Genomic DNA, 19,332 nt, shown 5'->3' with positions numbered 1-19,332 from the left:
AGCAAAAGATCCTCCATTTGTACTGATAATGACGTCATCAGAAGGAGCAAGCGCTTGGGCGTGCTGTTGATGACGTCACGACACCCGGAAAGCCGAGCCCTCCAGGTAGTCTCGGGGCGTGGCCGGAGAGTTTTCGTCCGTGCGGGTGGGAGGAGAAAAGTTGGCGGATGTTTAGGTTAAAGATCTTGGTATCAGGGCGCGGACAAAGCACAACCGAAAGTCGAACAAAAGAGGACGCAACAAGTAGACGGATTCAATTGGATTCCCAGGAAAGAAATGATGGAGTTTCTTCAACTTTCGCCTTTTTGGATTGTTTTGTTTCACCTGTGTTTGGCGCATGGCGCAGGTAAGTTTTCCATTTTTCATTTATGTGTTGTTTATTTTTGTTTTATTCCTGCTTCCTTCCATTGCATGCATACAAGTTCGGAAAACATTTTGTATGTCGTAAAAGTTAAAAAAAAAACTCCGTTTGTTTTACCTTTTTCCTCACGCCAATATTGGATTCCGTCACTCCATCGGGCCTTGTCGAAAAGGCAAACTCCCGAACTCTGGAATTTCCATTAAAACACATCAAAATGTTTGATCAAACATCCAAAAGCCACTCGGTAATAATCACTAGAAGCTGTAATAAAAATGAAGTTTATACATCGCGCCCCTTGAAAATAATTGTTTTTTGGAAGCACTTAAACAAATCTTAAGAAATTAAGCCGAACTAGTTGAAATCGGTTTCATTATTGGACATGGTAGACTTCTTAGTGTCCCCTTTGCTTTACTTGAGTATTTGAATAAGTATTTCGCAGATTTTTTTTAACAACTTGTTAAACCTGCAAGATTTCCGTTAGCCCTTTGTTATTTATTACCATTAGTCATGGTATTGCATCTTGTATGCTATTCTGTTTTTTTAGCTGTGATGTATCTATCTTCAAACATTTGTTGCATTTTCAGTTATCCAACACATTTGGCAACTAATTCAACAAATTTATTTTTAAGAAATTACCACAAAATCACCTGAGTTACTTGTTTTTCGAGATATAATACAAAATCCGTTTATTATTATTACTGTTTGGATAGAAGGAACGCAGTTGTTTGAATATATGTTATATATATATATATATATATATATGTATAATATATATCTCATCTCATTGGCTACACAGCTTATCCTGAGTAATGTCGCGGGAGTGCTGGAGCCCATCCCAGCAAGCAGTGGGCAGGGGACACCCTGAACTGGTTGCCAGCCAATCGCAGGGCACACTGGGACAGACAACTCACTCATTCACACCTAGGGACAATTTGGACCGGCCAATTCACCTGAAATGCATGTTTTTGGAATGTGGGAGGAAACCGGAGTGCCCGGAGGAAACCCACGCATAATATGTGTGTTGTAGTTGTTGTTTGCAATCGCTACATATCAATAAAAACCTGGATGAAAGTTAAAATAAAAGTAAAGCTGGAAACAGTAATGGACTGTTAAGCACATATGCCTCACAGTTAGGACGTCCCGGGTTTGTTCCAGCTACCAGCCTCCCTGTGTTGAGTTTTCTTGTATTCCTCGTGTCTGCATGGGTTTATTTTGGTCACTCCGGTTTCCTTCCACATTCCAATAAAAAAGCATGGCGTCTTGATTGTCCTTAGGTATGATTATGTGTGTAAATGGTTGTATGTTCACGCGTGCGCTGTGATTTGCTGTCAATCTTTACTGGGTGTCCCTTGCATACTACTCTATGTCAGCTGAGATGGGCTCCAGCACCCCTATGTGGATAAACAGTTCGGGAAATGAATAAATAAATTGAATAGAAGGCTGTCGTAGAGCTAACCTTTATAGCTGTTTTAACTCTTGAGTTAAAGCTTTAACTGTTCACATTACATATCCTGAACCAAGACCTCCATAAAATTACATGAATTTAATAAACAACTGTTAAAAACCCCAAACTGATATTTCAGTGTTTTTTCTCTTTAAAAGGCTAAGCTAACACTAGCATTATTTTTTATTTTTTGGGGGGTATTTTAAATCTTGCTCCTTTCCTCCCCTACAGGAAAAGGTCGCGGGTACATCGGAATGATAGACCCCGAGTCTTCTGACCATGTTGTGGTGGACTCCGTCACCAAAGAGACCCTGCAGAGCGGTCTGACCACCGTTTTCCTGCCCATCGTCTACATCGTGGTGTTCGTCGTGGGCTTGCCCACCAACGCCATGGCCATTTGGGTCTTCCTGTTCCGTACCAAGAAGAAGCACCCGTCTTCCATCTACATGGCCAACCTGGCTCTGGCGGACCTGCTCTTCGTCATCTGGACACCGCTCAAGATCTCCTACCACCTGAACGGCAACAACTGGATTTATGGCGAGGGCCTGTGCAAGGTTCTTGTGGCTTTTTTCTATGGGAACATGTACTGCTCCATTTTGTTCATCGCCTGCCTCAGCGTGCAACGGTACTGGGTGGTGGTACATCCGCTTTCCCAGCAGCGCAAGAACAACAAGGTGGCAATAGGCGTCTGTGTGGCCATCTGGGTTTTCATCTGGCTCACCACCACGCCGTTGTACCTTTACAAGCACACGGCTCAGTTGAGCGAGCCCGCCATCACAACCTGCCATGACGTCAGCGTCATTCTGGATCCCCTGAACCCCTTTGACTCCATCCGTTTGCCTTACTTCTACTTCATCATGATGGGCATGGTGGTGTTCTTGGTTCCCTGCGTGGTGATCGTGGTAGCTTATGTCTTGCTCCTGCGGGCGCTAGGTCGCAGCATTGTGGACGGAGCTGCCTCAAAGAACAGGCGCAGGGCGGTAATACTCATCATGGTAGTCCTGCTCACTTTCCTGGTCTGCTTCATCCCCAGTAACATCATGCTGGTGCTGCACTATTCGCTGCTCAAGGACAACGTTGTAAACAACGGCTATGCTTTCTATACCACCACGCTTTGCCTGGCCAGTCTCAACAGCATACTGGACCCCTTCATCTACTACTTTGTGTCTGACGACTTCCGCCAGCACGTCAAGAATACGCTACTGTGCCGAAGCAGCCGGACGGTGGAGAGGATGAGGGTGTCTTTCAGCTCCATGAAGTACTCCAGGAAGAGCAAATCGTACGTGTCAGACTCGGGGAACACGCAAAGTAGCTCGTGTTAGCGTGTGGACGATTGCTTGGACGAATACCTCCCACCAAGGATGGACTTTTGAAGCCGCTTTAGGTTGTAGCCTATCAAGCCAGACTTGGAATTTTCCTCCAAAGACTTTCAAAGTGTTTTTAAACCTCATTTAATGTTACATTTTTTTGTAAATAAATGCAAAGAACCAACAAGATGGCGTTTGTTTCTAATAGTTCCTGTGGACTCTCAGAATCTTTAATATTGCAAGACCTGAACATAAAGTGAACAAAATAAAATAGGATTGTGTTTAACTTATTCCTTGTCTTTTGCTCTGAATGAGTTTATAATGATTAACATTGTCTGAAACTCATGACAAAAAGTTAGCAGACAGCCATAAAGTTGCCTGCTCCTTTTTTCACAACTTGAAACACAACAAGACGACTAATCGTAAAAAAAACCCATTGTTGCAAAGTATTAAGGATTGATAATCAGAATATATAACAGAACAACACTTTAAAATTAAGTTTATTATAAATCTACTTATAACGTACATTACATGTATTTGACATAGCTGTTTTCCATCTGCCATCTATGTACCTGTATTTACTCATCTTCATTCATGCAATGTTTGCGTTGTGTCATCTGCTACAAGCCATGTGAACTCCTCCCACGATGCTTTTAATGTACGTTTACGTTTTGTAGCATCATCAGTTTTGTTAGCTTCTTTTGAATATTTCTTCTGGGGCTGAGGTTTTGGCTTGACTCCTAACCTCTTCTCCATTTTCCAAACCGAATGAAGATTTCAAAATTGGAATTAAGCAAATATTTTGTTTTTGGAAAAAAAAAACCTAAAGATTTGTTTTTTTTCTTGAAAAAGTTGTCGGCCACCCGGGCAGAGACGTTTGTAAGTTTTACGCCCGATGTAAAAGATGCACGTCCCGGGCAGACGTTACTTCAGACACTGTAAATATGAAAAACGTAGTTTTACCAGCTTACACACAGAAATTTTTCGACTATGCCCCCATGTCCAGGGTCCATTTAGCAGACATGGGGACTTGAGACTTAGTGACTTGGACTCGAGTCGACTCGAGTCGCTGTTTTTATGACTTGTGACTTGACTTGGACTTGGCAATCTAAGACTCGGGACTTGACTTGTGACTTGACTTGCCCAAGAAAAAAATACTTGGGACTTACTTGGGACTTGAAGGTGAAGACTTGAGACTTACTTGAGACTTGCACATGTGTGACTTGGTCCCATGTCTGCCATTTAGAGATCTGGTCCTGAGTCCGGCAAAGCTGCTCGTAAGAAGTAAATGATTGTTGCATAGTGTCCTGTTACCTTTTGTAGTTCCCTGCTGTTCTGTCTGGGAGTCACAATAAAGCCTGCACAAGCTGATAAGAGCCCTGCGAGCCAGAATCAGATAAGAAGACCGCAAACATGTTTTAAGGACTCGTTTGGGGGGTAGTTCCACAGGCCGCCATTTAGAGGAGCTGTGGCTTTTTTTAAACGCTAGAGGAAGAAAACAAAAAATGATATTTTTTTAACAGCCTGGCAATGGCACTGATTATTGAGATGGTAAATTTTTTATATTTCATCCATCACTCCCTGAACTGTATCAAATGTTTTGAAATTTGTTCTTGGGATCTTAAATATGTGTGCTTTTTAAATACAAAATGAAATGACATCCAAATGTTATAAGAAGATTGATTGATTATTCCACCATTTCTAAATTGGTGGTTTCACTCATTGCAGGACTTAGAACAAATCTTTTAATGGAGGGGCGCTTCTGTATTTGTTATGTACACATACATGGTAGAATCCTACTTACTGAATATACCAGTTCTGTATTTGTTTACATAAATCAGTTACTAGTGAGTATAACATTTTACCATGTCTTGGGGGGGAAAGGATTAATTCTTAATGTGTTCCTAATTCTAATACAAACATTATTTGGAGCTGATAAAAAAGTGAGGAGATGATTTACTCAAAACCCAAAAATGAAAACATGTGAAATACTAAAGGCCTTCGTAATGACTGGAGCACGTTTGTCCGTCCTCCTTTGATTTGAGGAAAGAAAAACAATGCAGGTAAACTAGTTATGATAACTTGAGAGATAAGAGTAAAAACCACATATACAAGATTTACTGTAGTAACTCTTCTGATTACAAACCGATATAGCAGATAAAAATGAATAAAGACACATTAACTTGGACAGAGATTGACTTATAAAAATCCAAAATACAAAGTTATCTCTTATCTCTTATACAAAATGAATTTTAATGTGTGAGTAACTTCTGAGGACTAGCATCTCTGGACTGATTATTCTGATCCCTCTTTCTGAAAGTTTCTTTGTGACATGAATCACCGTGTGTACGTGGTAGGTCAATGATTCATTCTTGCACTAATTTGAGTGGTGTCAACTCCGGGTGTCATATTTCTATCACGGTTCAATGATTCGTTGCTACAGGGTTGCGCGACGACAAAGGAACTGTTGTACGATTTGAAAGCAAAAAAAAGGCACATTAAAGCCCCAGTGTGTAATAATTGACCACTATATGACAAGAAAACAGTGTGGCAGCATGATGCCAGACAAAATCGGCGGCGACTTCCAGGTAGGGATTCCGCTATGTAACAGAAATACAAATTTCTTGACCGATCTGTCCTTTCAAACTCACGTTAAGAATATTACTAGAACAGCTTTCTTCAATTTTCGCAACATTGCCAAAATTCGTTCTATGCTGTCTCAGTCTGATGCAGAGATTATAATTCATGTGTGTGTTACCTCCCGTCTCGATTACTCTAATGCACTACTCTCCGGCCTCCCGAAGTCCAAAATCAAGAGCCTTCAGCTAGTACAACTAAGACAACAAAAGTTTGACCACATTAGCCCGATTTTAGCTAACCTGCATTGGCTCCCTGTTAGCTTAAGATGTGATTTCAAGGTTCTGTTGGCAGTATACAAAACCATGCATGGACTTGCACCCTCATATCTTTCAGATTTAATTTAACTCCTATGTTCTGGTCCGGAGCCTTTGCTCTGAAAATGCTGGTCTACTAGTGATCCCAAGAGCCAAGAAGAGAACTGCAGCTTCGAGAGCGTTCTCCATTCGGGTCCCGGTGCTGTGGAAAGCTCTTCCCCCTGAGATTTGATCTGCAACCTCAGTGGAAATGTTTAAATCTAAGCTTTAAACACACTTCTATTCTATAGAATATGAATAACCTATATTTTATCTTGACAATATAAGGGTATGGTGTCATAATAGTCTGTAGCTTGCAATAGTCTTTGATCTGTGCAGCCCTTTGAGACTCTTTGTGATTAAGGGCTATACAAATAAACTTGACTTGACCAATGAATTTTTTCTTTTAACACTGATATGATATTTCATGTATTTCAGCCTAGTATTCAAATCAATTTTTGCTTTGTTTTTAAGGGATTTAAGTTCTTTGCACTATTAGGAAGCGCTAAATATTATACACTGTCCCTTTAAGTAAAAGTAAAGAGCACAGGTGGAAAAAAATCCTCATTGATAGTCAACATTCATTGAATAGCTGTCATTTAGAAGGTGATGTGCAGTGCAGGGTACCTGCATAGAGGTTCCTGCTCCAACCCTGATTGTGGGTCTGTTTGCTTAGCTTGACAACAGCCCCTATTAAAAAGCTTTGCATGTAAAACTACTACAACAATGTCCATGTTCAAAGAAAAACGGATATGCGGTTAGTTCTTGAATCTATGTAAACGATTGCATACTTTTGGTGTTGTAACACGTCCCATACGGTCCGAACTTATTCTAAACGTCAATCACATGCCCATGCGTTGACATATGAGCGCAGTTCCTCTGTTGCCGGTTTTGACATTTTGTTCCAACTTCCTATTTTACTGATTTAAAACACTACTTTTGCTGCGATATTGGGAGGCTATGACAAGCTTTCTCGTGGCATCTGGGTTTCTCAGCACTGCTGCTAAAATAAACACGACCTATTGCAAAACACGTCGCTTGTAAAAGGCAAATCACGTCAAACCGGTTCTGAGCCATAAAGCAGAGACAGCGTCACTGCAAGACCAGGATTCACACTTACTACGATTTTTACTGCTTTGAAGAATGTTTGGAGATTTGTACGTGACACAATTTTGAAGATAACAGCTCACTGTAAACAGAGTCCTTTGTCGGATAGAATTGCAAAGATATAGTGTACAGTTTTCCTGGTGCAGGTGCTGTAATTACGCTCTTGTTAAAAAAGAAAAGAAATCTCAGAGCCATTACACGCTGAGTTAGAATCCAACACATTTGCGTGTTTATAAGCTCTATTTTACTGCTAACTGCTAAGTAAGCTAGCTAGATAAAGTCAAGGAAAGATGAGTTGCTAGCCAAATAAATAAGGCTGGTCAAAATCGAGCTAGTTACAGTCAAGGACAGATGAGTTGCTAGCTAGGTAAATAATCCGGCTAGGACGGTATCCAGACAGACAGACAGGTCAAGTCATGCTTATTTGTATAGCCCTTAATCACAAAGGGGCTCAAAGGGCTGCACAGACCACAGATTACTATAGACTATTATTACACCGTCCCCTGATCTAAAACCTACATGAGGGCAAGGAAAAAACATAAAACCTCAACATGAGGAAAATTAAAAGACCTTGAGAAGGTACCGCACATGAGGTAATCCCCGTTCCAGGATGACCAGGCTGCAATGTATGTTATAATAACACATTATACACGGATATTGTCAACATAAAATATAGGTTATTCATATGCTATAGAATAGAAGTGTGTTTTAAGCTTTGACAGACAGACAGACAGACAGAGTTTGCAACTTCGGTCACATTAAAGGTGGAAAAAAACTTCAGAAATAAAGGTCAACGCTTTTATATCGAATGTATGTTTGAGAACCTTTCCCTTTAGTAATTGAGAACTTCTTTTAAGTGCAGATGCCATTAGTATTGCGGGCGACACATCCCGACTTGGCACTGCTGCTAAAAGACCGCCATTCATTCATGACCGGGACCCGGTGAGGAAAGACAATGAACGAGCGTGGCAAAAATCACCCTCAGTCCGCCACTGAGACCGTCGTTGTAAAGACACAACCATAGAGTAAGTGCACTTATTGGTTTTATTTTGAAATTTGTTTTACTGTAAATGCAAAGGGACCTGAGTGAGCGCCATAGTCATGAAAACGGAACACTGAGTAAGTGCAGAAAAGTCAAGAACGTGACATTTATGGAAATGCATATTCCTTTTGCAAGACCCATTTTTTTCATAACAAAGAGACAATCTACATACAACAAACAATGCCATCAACTTGTTGTACTGTAGGTCTGAGTCACAGTCATGTTACAATGTCACTGTAGTCATCCTTTACAGATGTGTCTGGAGGTGAATAAGAATTCACCGTACAACGGAACGTCTTCAAACGCAATTATTCATTGATCAGTTAGTCCTTCGGTTCTGCATCTTGTATGTGTCCACTGTTAGGTGAGACCAAGTGTGTGCCACCCAGCCTATCCCAGTGTGAGAAAAAAGGAGCAAAGTTGGTGGCCGGCCACCGGTGGTGAGCGTCGTGTTTGGGGGCCCCACCCCAGAGTCCAAATGGCACAATGTTGTGCATTGACCAGGGGAAGTTGTAGCCACAGTGGTCTTCGGTGGACACATAGACGTTGAAAATCATAAAGCCCCACGTTGTGAGGCAGTGACACCGGAGCAGAACAGGGTCCACCGTGGCCCAAAAGCCAACGCTGACCAGCTCCCAGCCGGAGAGGTACTGTGTGACCAGGCTAAAAGGGCGTCGGTACTCATGGTGCACAGCGTGGAAGGTACGGTACAGCCAGGGGATGCGGTGATGCATCATGTGCCAGAGGTAATACTGGAAATCGAAGACTACCGTGCAGCCCAGGATCCCTAGAAAGAACTCCCATAAGGTTGGTGCCTGATGAGGCAACGGCGTGGGCGGCCTCCACAGCCACTGGGCGACGGCGGCAGGAAAGACGTAGAGCAGGTGGTTGTAGAGGGTGATGCCAAGTGTGGTCCCGATGTTGGGCCAGGTGACTGGTCTTTCTGGGTGCAGTTTGTAGCGGTTGATGCTGGGCCATGCAGGTGCCAAGAGGTCCAGCACGGTGTATATTCCCACAAGAAGGAAGTAGGTGGAAACGGAGAGCACCACAGGGAACAACGGGCTCCTCAGGTGATTGTGGTGATTCTGGCAGAGGAAGTCCCAGGCCGGCTGAAGGACCAAATTGGACTGTGGGTGCCCCCCAGTCACATTGTTCGACCCCAACATTTGGGATGAAACCGCCTCTGCTTGAAAGAACATCGACAGCAAATCGTCTGGGCAGGCTGTGCCAACTTGGACGGACCGACTGTCTAAAGCTCTTATGTATGTTGAGGCCCCACCTACCGCGCTGCCCCCCCCTTCATCACTTTAAAAGAGGGTACTCAGTAAAGACCTCTTTTCATGGCCGCAAGGGTGGCAGCCAGCACTTGGAATCCACTGAGGTTTTTGCGTTTTTTTCTCATTTAAATCATCCATTTGTCCTTTGAAATAACAGAAGAAGCTGCTTTATTTGATCATGGCTGCAAAATTAAATCATTAACGGTCATTTAATTCATTGGAAACGTCCATATAAGACAAACTTGATCATATTTTGAAATTCAATAGAAACATGAGTACAATATGGCGCCTCTCTGGTGAGGTGTTCGGGCAAGACCACCAGTAGGAGTAGCCAAGGACGACCCAGGACCCTCTGGATAAACCAGAGATGGGCAACATCGAGTGCCACATGTGCTGCAAGATTTTGAAGGTTTCTCTTCTTTAAATCACGGAATGTAAAATATCAGCTCTTTAGCAAGCTTGGTTGCCATCCTGTTGATTTGAATTGCATGAATTGGAGCAGAGCATAAGAACATGTAGGACATGTGGCCCTGAAGACCAGGTTTTCCCACCTCTGGGCTAGATTATGTCTCTTGGGTGACCTGAGCATCCAAATGGATGAGCTGGGTGAAGTGGCTGGAGACAGTGAGGTCTGGGTTTCCTTAAAAAATGGCTGCCTGCTACTCTACTCCAAATAAGTGCTTATTAGTGAATGGATTGTTAATTTTTATTCAATCATTTTCTGAACTGTTCTTCCCTGCTAAAGTTGCAGGCGCGCTGGAGCCAGCGGGGGACACTCTGGACTTACTGACACCAAATAACAAGACAATATTTGTAATGTCTCATTCAATATCCAGGAACATGAAGCCATTTGTGAAAGGGCACGGTGATGTCAGCCATTTTGGCTCAAAGTTACCATTTTGAGCTCATTACTGCATTGTCTTTACCCGGTCAAACATTTCTTTAATTGCTTCAAAGCTCAAACCAAGTATACTAAACATAAGGTCAGAACATAACCGGTCAACTTGTGTGCAGCTTTAGAGGGTTCGTTCATCAATTGTGACCTCACTTGCACCCACGCGCCACATGAGTGCTCATTAATCACAAAGAAGAGAAGTCAAACGCACTTCCTTTCAGTTGGTGTCCACTGAGTGTCCCCCCCATGAATAATAGGGTGTCATAACCCTTTTGTTTTGTTTTTGACGTCATGTTCCTGCCCTTTCTCTCAGTTGCTATGGAAGCTGTACAGTAAGCATAAATTATTATTATTATTATTATTATTATTATTATAATTATTACTATTGTTATTTTTAACTATTCTTTTTAGAATTATCAGTTGTATTATTAGTAGTATTATTATCACTTGAAATCCTTTTCATTGAAAACAATAAGGTGTAGTGTTTCAAATAGGCCTGTAGAGGTCAGCAGAAGTTCAAACTGACTAACCGCCTAAAATAGCTCAGCATCAACAGAAACTGAACGTAATTTGTGGCTATATTTTTATGTTTACTTAAGGACAAAAATATGTTCCATGTGATATAGTCAGATCCTCTTAAATCATAAAGAAATTCGGAGTAATTTGTCTTTGTGGCAACCTTGACGATGGTCCAAAGCTTCCCCTAAAATTATAGCGTTTTAAAAAATATATTTTCGTTAATAATGGACAGAGTGGGCTTAAATTTGATGAAAATTCTAAAAATGAAAGAAAGAAAGAGTAAACAGAACAAAAATGTGAATAACACTGCATCGGAAATACTCCGCTGCCTTAAAATGGTTCAGTCCATTTGATTCTTGCTCTTTTTCCTGAAAAAAAGCACAATCTCCAGGTGAGAGTATATTTCACACATGCTCACGGAGAAGCAAAATATGAACAGTGGCTGAAGTGAAAAACATCCCATCTAAAATAAAATCCAAGGTGTATTCTGATAATTATGTATTTTTTCCTCATCAGTTTACCATATTACTAACACATTTTGATGGAGTATCTATAAAACATTTATTATTAAAAAAAACTAATAAATTGATAATGATTTTTATTATACAGATTTGTATCTTCTTGGTAATAAAACAGCTTGTGTTTATTCATTAATTGACTAATTATTACTTATTCAAATGATAGAATGAATATTTTTAATGACTGAAAGATGTTTGTATGTGTTTTTTAGTGGAAAGGGAGAGAGATGAAGAAAAGAGAGAAGATGATGGTGCAACTACAGGAAGAGCCACGTAAGAGTAATAGTGTTGAATTATCCTAAATCACTTTAAAGGTGATATTCGTAGCTTCAAATTATTCTACTTGTTGACGCCATCTTCTGACTGAATTCATCATTGCAGTCCCAGTCAATCTGCTTGTATTGTGCGTGCACGTACGTTGGCTTGAATGAACTCTTCTCTTTTCATCTTTTTGGGGTTCGGGTTGGTATTGGGACTGCTTTTGAAACAATCATTCTCTTACTTTTAACATTTTCATCCTAGAATAAATAAAAACCGCGAGCATGTGCGTGAAATCACTCTACTCAAATTAACCAGCCAGACACTCAGCCGCCCCAAAGCTCTAAACCTGAAATCTCCTGATCCAAAGGCTGTTGAAGGTCTCTCAGTGATCTACGGTCTGTCAAGCGCCCTCTAAGGAAACCGTTGCAGTATTTCAATTCATCCCGGTGACGCGGCAATAACAATCATTTCACAACACTCGCCTCTCCGCCCTCTTCGCTCCTGCTGCTGCAAGGCTTTCGTCAAGTTAACAAATGGAAACTTGTTGTTCCCTATGAGTGGAGGTAAGGTTGTCCCCTGGGGGTCTTCTTTAGAAGCTGGCTGCTATTTTGGTCGTCCTCACGAAAATGATGAAAGGACGAAAAACTACCTATACTAAAAAACAAAGCTGGTCACATCGCCAGGAACTTCCCGGGATTGTGAAACCTCAGCAAGGCGAAAATGAACATGTTGCTTGGAATTGCAAACTACCTGCTGAGTAGAATCACCAGACAGATCCAATCGAATTGTAGTAATATGAACACAGAAAAAAACTGACCTCTTTCAAACTTCTGGGTGTGCATATCCTGACCTGCGGTTGGGAAGGCCCAACTTCAACAAATTCTGGAAAAGGCTCAGGAAAAACAACCTGAAAATGTTGGTATCCTTCTACAGAGCCACAGGGAGAGCAGGCTGACATACTGCATTATGGTGTGGTACGCTGGGTGCACAGCTGGAGACAGGAGAACCTTGCAGAAATTCATCAAAACAGCCCAGAATATCATCGGCTTCTCCTGCCCAGTCTGGAAGACCTTGCCGGCTTGCGCTACCACAGCACAGGTGACAACATAAATAAGGACTCTTATTACTCTGGCCACCACCTATTTGTCCTGCTGCCCTCTGGCAGTATTTTTAAGTCCTTTCAAACAAAGCCCTCCCCCCACATACAGACACACACTGATCATCTTTTGAAAAAGCAGTCAACATAGTCTAATATATTTGTTTTAAATACTGTTTGATTAATTTCATAACTGTGTAGGATTAATCAATTACAAAAATCACCTGAGAGCCAAGAGATCTAGGTCATTTCTGTAAGCTTCCACTATGCACAGGGACATTTCTCTCAAACAAGGGATTTATAGTAAAAGAGTGCTGCACTTGGGTCTTTTTATTTGTAAATATAGTTTTGGAATACGCCATGCCTAGAGAAACGAATGGGACCACTTGGACATTACCTGGATGTCCAAAAGAAAATATTCGAGTGGTTTGGAGACAAAATGGATATGGAGTGTCTCGGCTATGTTGTTCGCAAGTTCTCAAGATTGCACAAGCCAAGAAATATAGAAAGTTTACTGCCTCTACAAGGTAGTGTACACGTTTTATTCTAATTCTTTTATTATGTAGCTATTTCTAGGCATTTTTCGTGGGTTGGCTAAAAACACTGAAAATAAGCATCACCTAACTTGGTGAGAAAAAACTAAAAAAAGATACGGAAGGAATTGTTTGTGTTGTTTATTTAGTACATAAAATAAACTTGTCTACACAAATTTGCTTTGTTTTTATTCTACATAGTCATAGTGCTGGATTGTGTTTGTAAGGTTTATATTTGCTTAATATCGGGAATTGGAATTTATTAATAAGGGGAGCTATTGGCTGAGTCTGACAGGCATGCTATTCTATTCTCATCTCATCTCATTAGCTACACCGCTTATCCTCAGTAGGGTCGAGCCCATCCCAGCAATCATCGGGCAAGTGGGCAGGGGACACCCTGAACTGGTTGCCAGCCAATCGCAGGGCACACGGGGACAGACAACTCACTCGCTCATTCACACCCAGGTACAATTTGGACCGGCCAATTCACCTGAAATGCATGTTTTTGGAATGTGGGAGGAAACCAAAGCACGGGGAGAACATACAAACTCCGCACAGGAAGTCTGGAGCTGGATTTGAACCCACGCAGGAGGTTCCCAAGACATGAACTGTGCCGCACATGCGCTAACCACTGCGCTAACTATTCTATTCTATTCTATTCTATTCTATTCTATTCTATTCTATTCTATTCTATTCTTACAGAGCCTTGTTGTGAAATGGTACGGACCTCCAGCCTCGACTGGAAATATCTTGGAAAAATACTGACCTTGGGCTTGGGAACCCTGACTCCTTAGCATTACCTCCACGGTGCGTGCCCTCTGGAGATGGTGGAAACACCTTGTAACCCCATGGGGTGGCAGGATCAGACGAGCTCACGCTTTGTTTTTCCGAGCGCAGGGTTGGAAAAGGAAGCAGTGGAATTAATTACCCCCGTTGGGCGGACCTACGACAACCACCCAGTTGAACTCTCTTGCTCCTGGTTCACTTTCCGACAAACAAGTAAGCCGTCACACCTGGACACCTTTTCTCCCAGGTAGGACCGCTCCTTTTTTCTTCTTCATCTTCTTCTTGGTCATCTCCTTCTTCATCAGGTCAGCAGGATGCCAAGCCAACTGGAAGGCGCCATGGACGCGTTGATCGCCGTTTTCTACAACTATTCAGGCCACGACGGGGACAAGTACAAACTGAACAAGGGCGAGCTCAAGGAGCTCCTGCACTCCGAGCTCACCGACTTCCTCACGGTAATGCAGCACCTATGCAGTTAGGAAATGAGAAGAATAGCTACCTAGGTTTAATGAATGGTAAAATTGATAGAGGAAACACCAACGATGAAATAATTTAAACAAAAGCCTGCAATTTACTGAACAATAGACAAGACGACAGATGATATTTAACCAGGGTTGGGTAGGGTTACTTTAACTTGATTACTTTCAATTACTTTTGGATTACTCCAATACCAAATATGCTAATAAAAGACAAAATAAACTAAATATGAATAAAATGATGACTCACAACACGTGGTAAGGTTTCTCTCCTGGCTTTGATCTCTTTGATCTCCGGCAAAACGAACATAAAATGCGACAGAAACAAAATGAAAATAAATCCAAACAGCTTGCCAACATCTTTTTTGCCGTTCCATGTATTCCGTTACTCCGCAAGCCTGCACAAAATTCTGTCATTTTATTCATATTTAGTTTCTTTTGTCTTTTATTAGCATATTTGGTATCGGAATCATCCAAAAGTAATTGAAAGTAATCAAGTTAAAGTAACCCTACCCAACCCTGTACTTAACATAGATTACAGTAAAAGAAAGCTCTTATTTGGTTAAAGGTGTTGGATGAGAATCACAAGTTTGGTTATTCTTGATTAACTAATCCTCTCGTTCGTCTATTTCAGTTCTAGGACTGGTGGTCGACTCTAATTTCGATTGATAACCTAATACTTGTCGCAAAGTTTATGTTCATACCCACGGATAGGGTTTTAGAATCAACCTAAATCTTTTTTATGTCATAATTTAAAATCCCACTATAATACACTTCAAATTTCAATGGCAATGTAGATGAATGCCAAGATGGTTCATCAAATAAGTCAAGAAAACACAATATCAGGGGTGGCGAACAAGTTTGACACACAGAGCCGAAATTTTTAACTGTGAGAGTCAAAGAGCCACACCGCGCACTGAACATTTTTACCTGGCTTTTCAAGGGGCTCAATTTTTGCTCACGTAGTTCAGTACCTTTGGGGATTTCCGTGTCAATATTAGCATGGGCTGTGCTAAAATGATGCTGAAGTCTTGAAATGGGATATCTTGGTACTGCATAATAAACAGAGTGATTTGCAAATCCGTTCAACAAAAAAGTAAGCATTTTCCCATTCTTCCTGAAATGCCCTGTGTTCATCTTTATATTTCTGTTTCGCTTTGCATTTTGCCAATTTGACCATAAGGGTAACAGCTTATGAAATGTTTACTTAATTTCCCGGCATTAGACGGAGCAGCATAAAAACAACAAATCTGCCAAATTAATTTCAAAATATGATTTATTATTCGTTATTAACTCTGATGGATTCAAGTGTGTTTTAAGAGGGGGAAAAACTAAATATGAAACGAGGCAAAGAGCCACAGTATATAGAAAATATGACGAGGCAAAGAGCCGCATTCTTATTGGCGAAGAGCCGCGTGTTCGCCACCCCTGCACTATATCATTGTTTTTCAATTCAGGGAATCCCAAATTCTTAGGTAACGCTGGTTTCTAAAAGTTCATAAGTCCACAGACAAGATCAAAGGAATAATCCATTTCCTACCGCAACCTTGATGCAGAGTTCTATGATGAATCAGATCTTTGCTGGATTCTTGGGCTAGGGTAGCTCGCTACTCGAATCATTGAGATTTCCAAAAATCAAGTCAAGTCAAGTCATGTTTATTTGTATTGCCCTTAATCAGAAGAAGTCTCAAGGGGCTGCAAAGACCACAGATAATTGCAAATTACAGACTATCATAACACCATCCACTGATCTAAAACCTACATGAGGGCAAGGAATAACTCAACAACCTAAACATGAGGCAAAAAAGAAGAAAACTTGAGAGGGGATCGCACATGAGGTAATCCCCCTTCTAGGATGACCAGGCTGCAATGGATGTTGCAATAACACATAATACACAGATATTGTCAACAAGAACTATAGGTCATTCATATGCTATAGAATAGAAGTGTGTTTTACGCCTAGATTTAAACAGTTCCACTGAGGTTGCAGATCGAATCTCAGGGGGCAGAGCATTCCACAGGGGCCGGAATGGAGAACCCTCTTGAACCTGCGGTTTTCTTCTTGGCTCTTGGGATCACTAGTAGACCAGCATTTTCAGAGCGAAGGCAATAATCCAAGGAATCAACAAATTTTCCCGAGAAGTTAAAAAACCTGACCTACAAAAGAAATATATTTAGTGTTTTTTTAAAGAATAAACTTTGACAATGTTAAGCTGTCTGCAGATACGTGTCAAAAAACATAAGAGGGGCGACTACTTATAGTCCGAGCTAGTCACAAGAACTTGTAAATTAACACCGAAATTAGGGAAGTCAAGGAACTATATAAAATCACAACAACGAGTCATTAAATATTACAAGGAGAACTCAAATTTGATTCCAATGCTATAATCTGTGACCATGAGCAGTGTTTTTTTAGTGCATCAAAAACCTTTTAAAACTCCAAGAGAAAAGGAAATAAAACTCAATGGAGGAGTCAAATGAAAACAAACAACCAGATATTTGGAATTCCAAGCAATGTCTTTTAATGATTGCTATGATAAATTCAGATCCTGTCTTTCCTGTACCCTTGTGTGCAAAGACGAAAGACTGGCTATCGCCACTCGCTATGTTGCCTATGATGTCTTTTATCTGTTTCTAATTCACTTTTTATGGGGGTTACAATAACCTCTTAAATGTTTTAACTGGTGGTTGATTTCCAAAAGTATTAGCAAACAGCATTTCCCGATTTTTGAGACAGTTGTCTGGAACCTCTGATGAGTGCAGACATTTGTTTCCTTCTGCATGTGAATGGAAGAAAACGCCCCAGGTACTGGCGCATCATCGGCGTCATCCGGGGCCCACACCGGCTCCCAATATAGAAATTGCCGTGATGTCATCTTAGGCCCGCGGGCGGCAATCATGTCTGCTTGCCTACATCGGGTGAAGGGATTGTCTTACTTCATTGCGTTTCAATTATTAACTAATCAAAAGCAACACATCTTCTAAATTAGTTAGCGGGAAAGGAAAACAAACATTTGGATCAATTTATATTAAAGAAACATTAAAATGTAAATAACATTGTTTTGTTGAAATATTAAAAACATATACAGTATAATAGATTCAAAAACCTGTTTTTTGATTAATCAGAGTAACACAAAAACTGATAGTAAATAACGATTTATTTTAGCAAAAATTATATTTTTGAGAACAAAAGTAATTCTAATGTCATGCATTCAAAATCAAAATCAACTCCTTTCTTCGATCATCCGTACTGCGCTTATAATTGTCGCTCTACCCAAAATATTATGTTAATGTTATCCAGTTTAACAAGTTACTTTAATAATGTTATTATTCTCATTACCATCTTTAAATCATTCTGAACTATTCGTTATCATTAGAATTTTCATTACAGTAAAATAATAATCATTTTATTAAAATTAAAAAAGGAATTATTAAGACAAAAGGTACAAAACTGAATCAGATGGCAATCGTCATCTCAAATTATGCTAAAGGGACAATGTGTATTTTTGCTTAGTGGTCAAATTCTTTTTTTTAATTATTGACATAAATCAAGGGTTGGCAACTCAAAATGTTGAAAGAGCCATATTGGACCAAAATATTGGATCATGTTTGTTCTTCTAAAAAAAAAAAAAACATTTCATTTTCCAATCGCAAACATTTTTGAAAAAGCACCAGGGAACCACTAGGGAGCGCCAAAGAGCCGAATGCGTCTCCAAAGCATCTTGTTTGCGATACCTACAATATCTAAACAAAGCTTCCAAAAAATACAAGAGTACTTTGATGGAAAATAACATTTTATTGCAAGAACACTGAACGATGCACGAACTTTGCAAGAACTCTTTTCCAGGGACGATTTCGGTCACCATGGCAATCGCGTTCTTGCGGAAATGTCATCCCTCTCTTCCTCAATGGTAATGAATGGAATTTTTCATCTTTTTTAGAAACAAAAAAAAGCTATGTGGTAGTGTGAATTGTTACCATGCCTACTCGCCATATGGGCTGCCCACACACTCTCAATCTCTGGATAGTGTAGCAGTACTGGGAGGTGGGGGCTTTCTCAATGTGTGGACAAAGACCTGATCTGAGCCACCACTGCCATCTAATGGTGATTTTTCATTCCCAGAGGCTTGATACTTACTGATTAAATATGCCAAACCTTTTATAAAAGTTTTTGTTTTTAATAAAAAACCCCAAAAATATATTTATAATAATATTTTCATGTTTTGGCACCCACAGACAATGTCTCTAAAAACATATTCATATATTATGGCAATGAACGTGTGTTGTGATTATTTTGTTTCTAGTCGCAGAAGGACCCTCTGCTTGTGGAGAAAATAATGAGTGACCTGGACTCCAATAAAGACAATGAAGTGGACTTCAACGAGTTTGTGGTGCTGGTGGCGGCGCTCACCGTAGCTTGTAACGACTTTTTCCAAGAACAGAAGAAAAAAAACAAATAATCTGTCGTTGCTTTTTTTAGTTTTGGTATTTTGACGAAAGTTGTATCAGGATTGTTGTCAATAAAATAATGGTTTCCTTTCTCTTTTATATCGTGTGCTTTTTAGCTTGGGTTTTCTCCCAATTGCGGCCGTCGTCTGTAGATAGTTGCAATAAAGTAAGACGAATTGGATCATTTGTAGATTTTTCAAAATATATTGATCAGCCGCTGTTTGATATTTCAAATATGCTAAAAATGTCTTAACAATAAACCAAGAAACAGGTAAAAAAAAAACAGATGTCATGGCAGTTGAATGGAAATGACCCGATGTTGTGTGCT

General features: G+C 40.5%; 3 protein-coding genes across 6 annotated transcripts; 2 read left to right on the top strand and 1 right to left on the bottom strand.

Annotated features, from left to right (window-relative positions):
* The first annotated feature begins 116 nt into the window (after positions 1–116).
* On the top strand, positions 117–3,402 carry f2rl1.2 (coagulation factor II (thrombin) receptor-like 1, tandem duplicate 2). Its single transcript, XM_088356001.1, has 2 exons — positions 117–346; positions 2,037–3,402. The coding sequence occupies exons 1-2, from the start codon at positions 277–279 to the stop codon at positions 3,125–3,127; spliced, it is 1,161 nt and encodes a 386-aa protein (XP_088212127.1). The 5' UTR covers positions 117–276; the 3' UTR covers positions 3,128–3,402.
* Positions 3,403–8,047: 4,645 nt separating this feature from the next.
* On the top strand, positions 8,048–19,101 carry s100z (S100 calcium binding protein Z). 4 transcript variants are annotated; one of them, XM_088355715.1, is made up of 6 exons: positions 8,048–8,177; positions 11,616–11,676; positions 13,996–14,100; positions 14,191–14,326; positions 14,385–14,534; positions 18,860–19,101. In XM_088355715.1, exons 5-6 carry the CDS (start codon positions 14,394–14,396, stop codon positions 19,013–19,015), a joined length of 297 nt encoding a protein of 98 aa, XP_088211841.1. In that variant the 5' UTR covers positions 8,048–8,177; positions 11,616–11,676; positions 13,996–14,100; positions 14,191–14,326; positions 14,385–14,393; the 3' UTR covers positions 19,016–19,101. The 4 variants fall into 4 exon arrangements, with proteins under 4 accessions (XP_088211841.1, XP_088211839.1, XP_088211838.1 ...); XM_088355713.1 differs by lacking the exon at positions 8,048–8,177 and adding an exon at positions 10,596–10,698 and having other exon boundaries at positions 14,191–14,292; XM_088355712.1 differs by lacking the exon at positions 8,048–8,177 and adding an exon at positions 10,596–10,698 and having other exon boundaries at positions 14,393–14,534.
* On the bottom strand, positions 8,391–9,434 carry LOC148350310 (cholesterol 25-hydroxylase-like protein 2). Its single transcript, XM_088319679.1, has one exon. It carries the CDS (start codon positions 9,391–9,393, stop codon positions 8,518–8,520), a length of 876 nt encoding a protein of 291 aa, XP_088175805.1. The 5' UTR covers positions 9,394–9,434; the 3' UTR covers positions 8,391–8,517.
* Positions 19,102–19,332: the final 231 nt, after the last annotated feature.

Source organism: Urocampus carinirostris, chromosome 16 (assembly GCF_059441175.1).
Source record: "Urocampus carinirostris isolate Australia breed hairy pipefish chromosome 16, RoL_Ucar_1.0, whole genome shotgun sequence".
NCBI classification, from domain to species: domain Eukaryota; kingdom Metazoa; phylum Chordata; class Actinopteri; order Syngnathiformes; family Syngnathidae; genus Urocampus; species Urocampus carinirostris.
This window is presented reverse-complemented; position numbering and strand designations above follow the sequence as displayed.

Coding starts and splice junctions, on each gene's coding strand:
- s100z (XM_088355715.1), top strand. CDS start 14,394: ATGCCAAGCCAACTGGAAGGCGCCATGGACGCGTTGATCGCCGTTTTC. Junction 14,535..18,859: donor AGCTCACCGACTTCCTCACG/GTAATGCAGCAC, acceptor TTTTGTTTCTAG/TCGCAGAAGGACCCTCTGCT.
- LOC148350310 (XM_088319679.1), bottom strand. CDS start 9,393: ATGTTCTTTCAAGCAGAGGCGGTTTCATCCCAAATGTTGGGGTCGAAC.
- f2rl1.2 (XM_088356001.1), top strand. CDS start 277: ATGATGGAGTTTCTTCAACTTTCGCCTTTTTGGATTGTTTTGTTTCAC. Junction 347..2,036: donor GTGTTTGGCGCATGGCGCAG/GTAAGTTTTCCA, acceptor CCTCCCCTACAG/GAAAAGGTCGCGGGTACATC.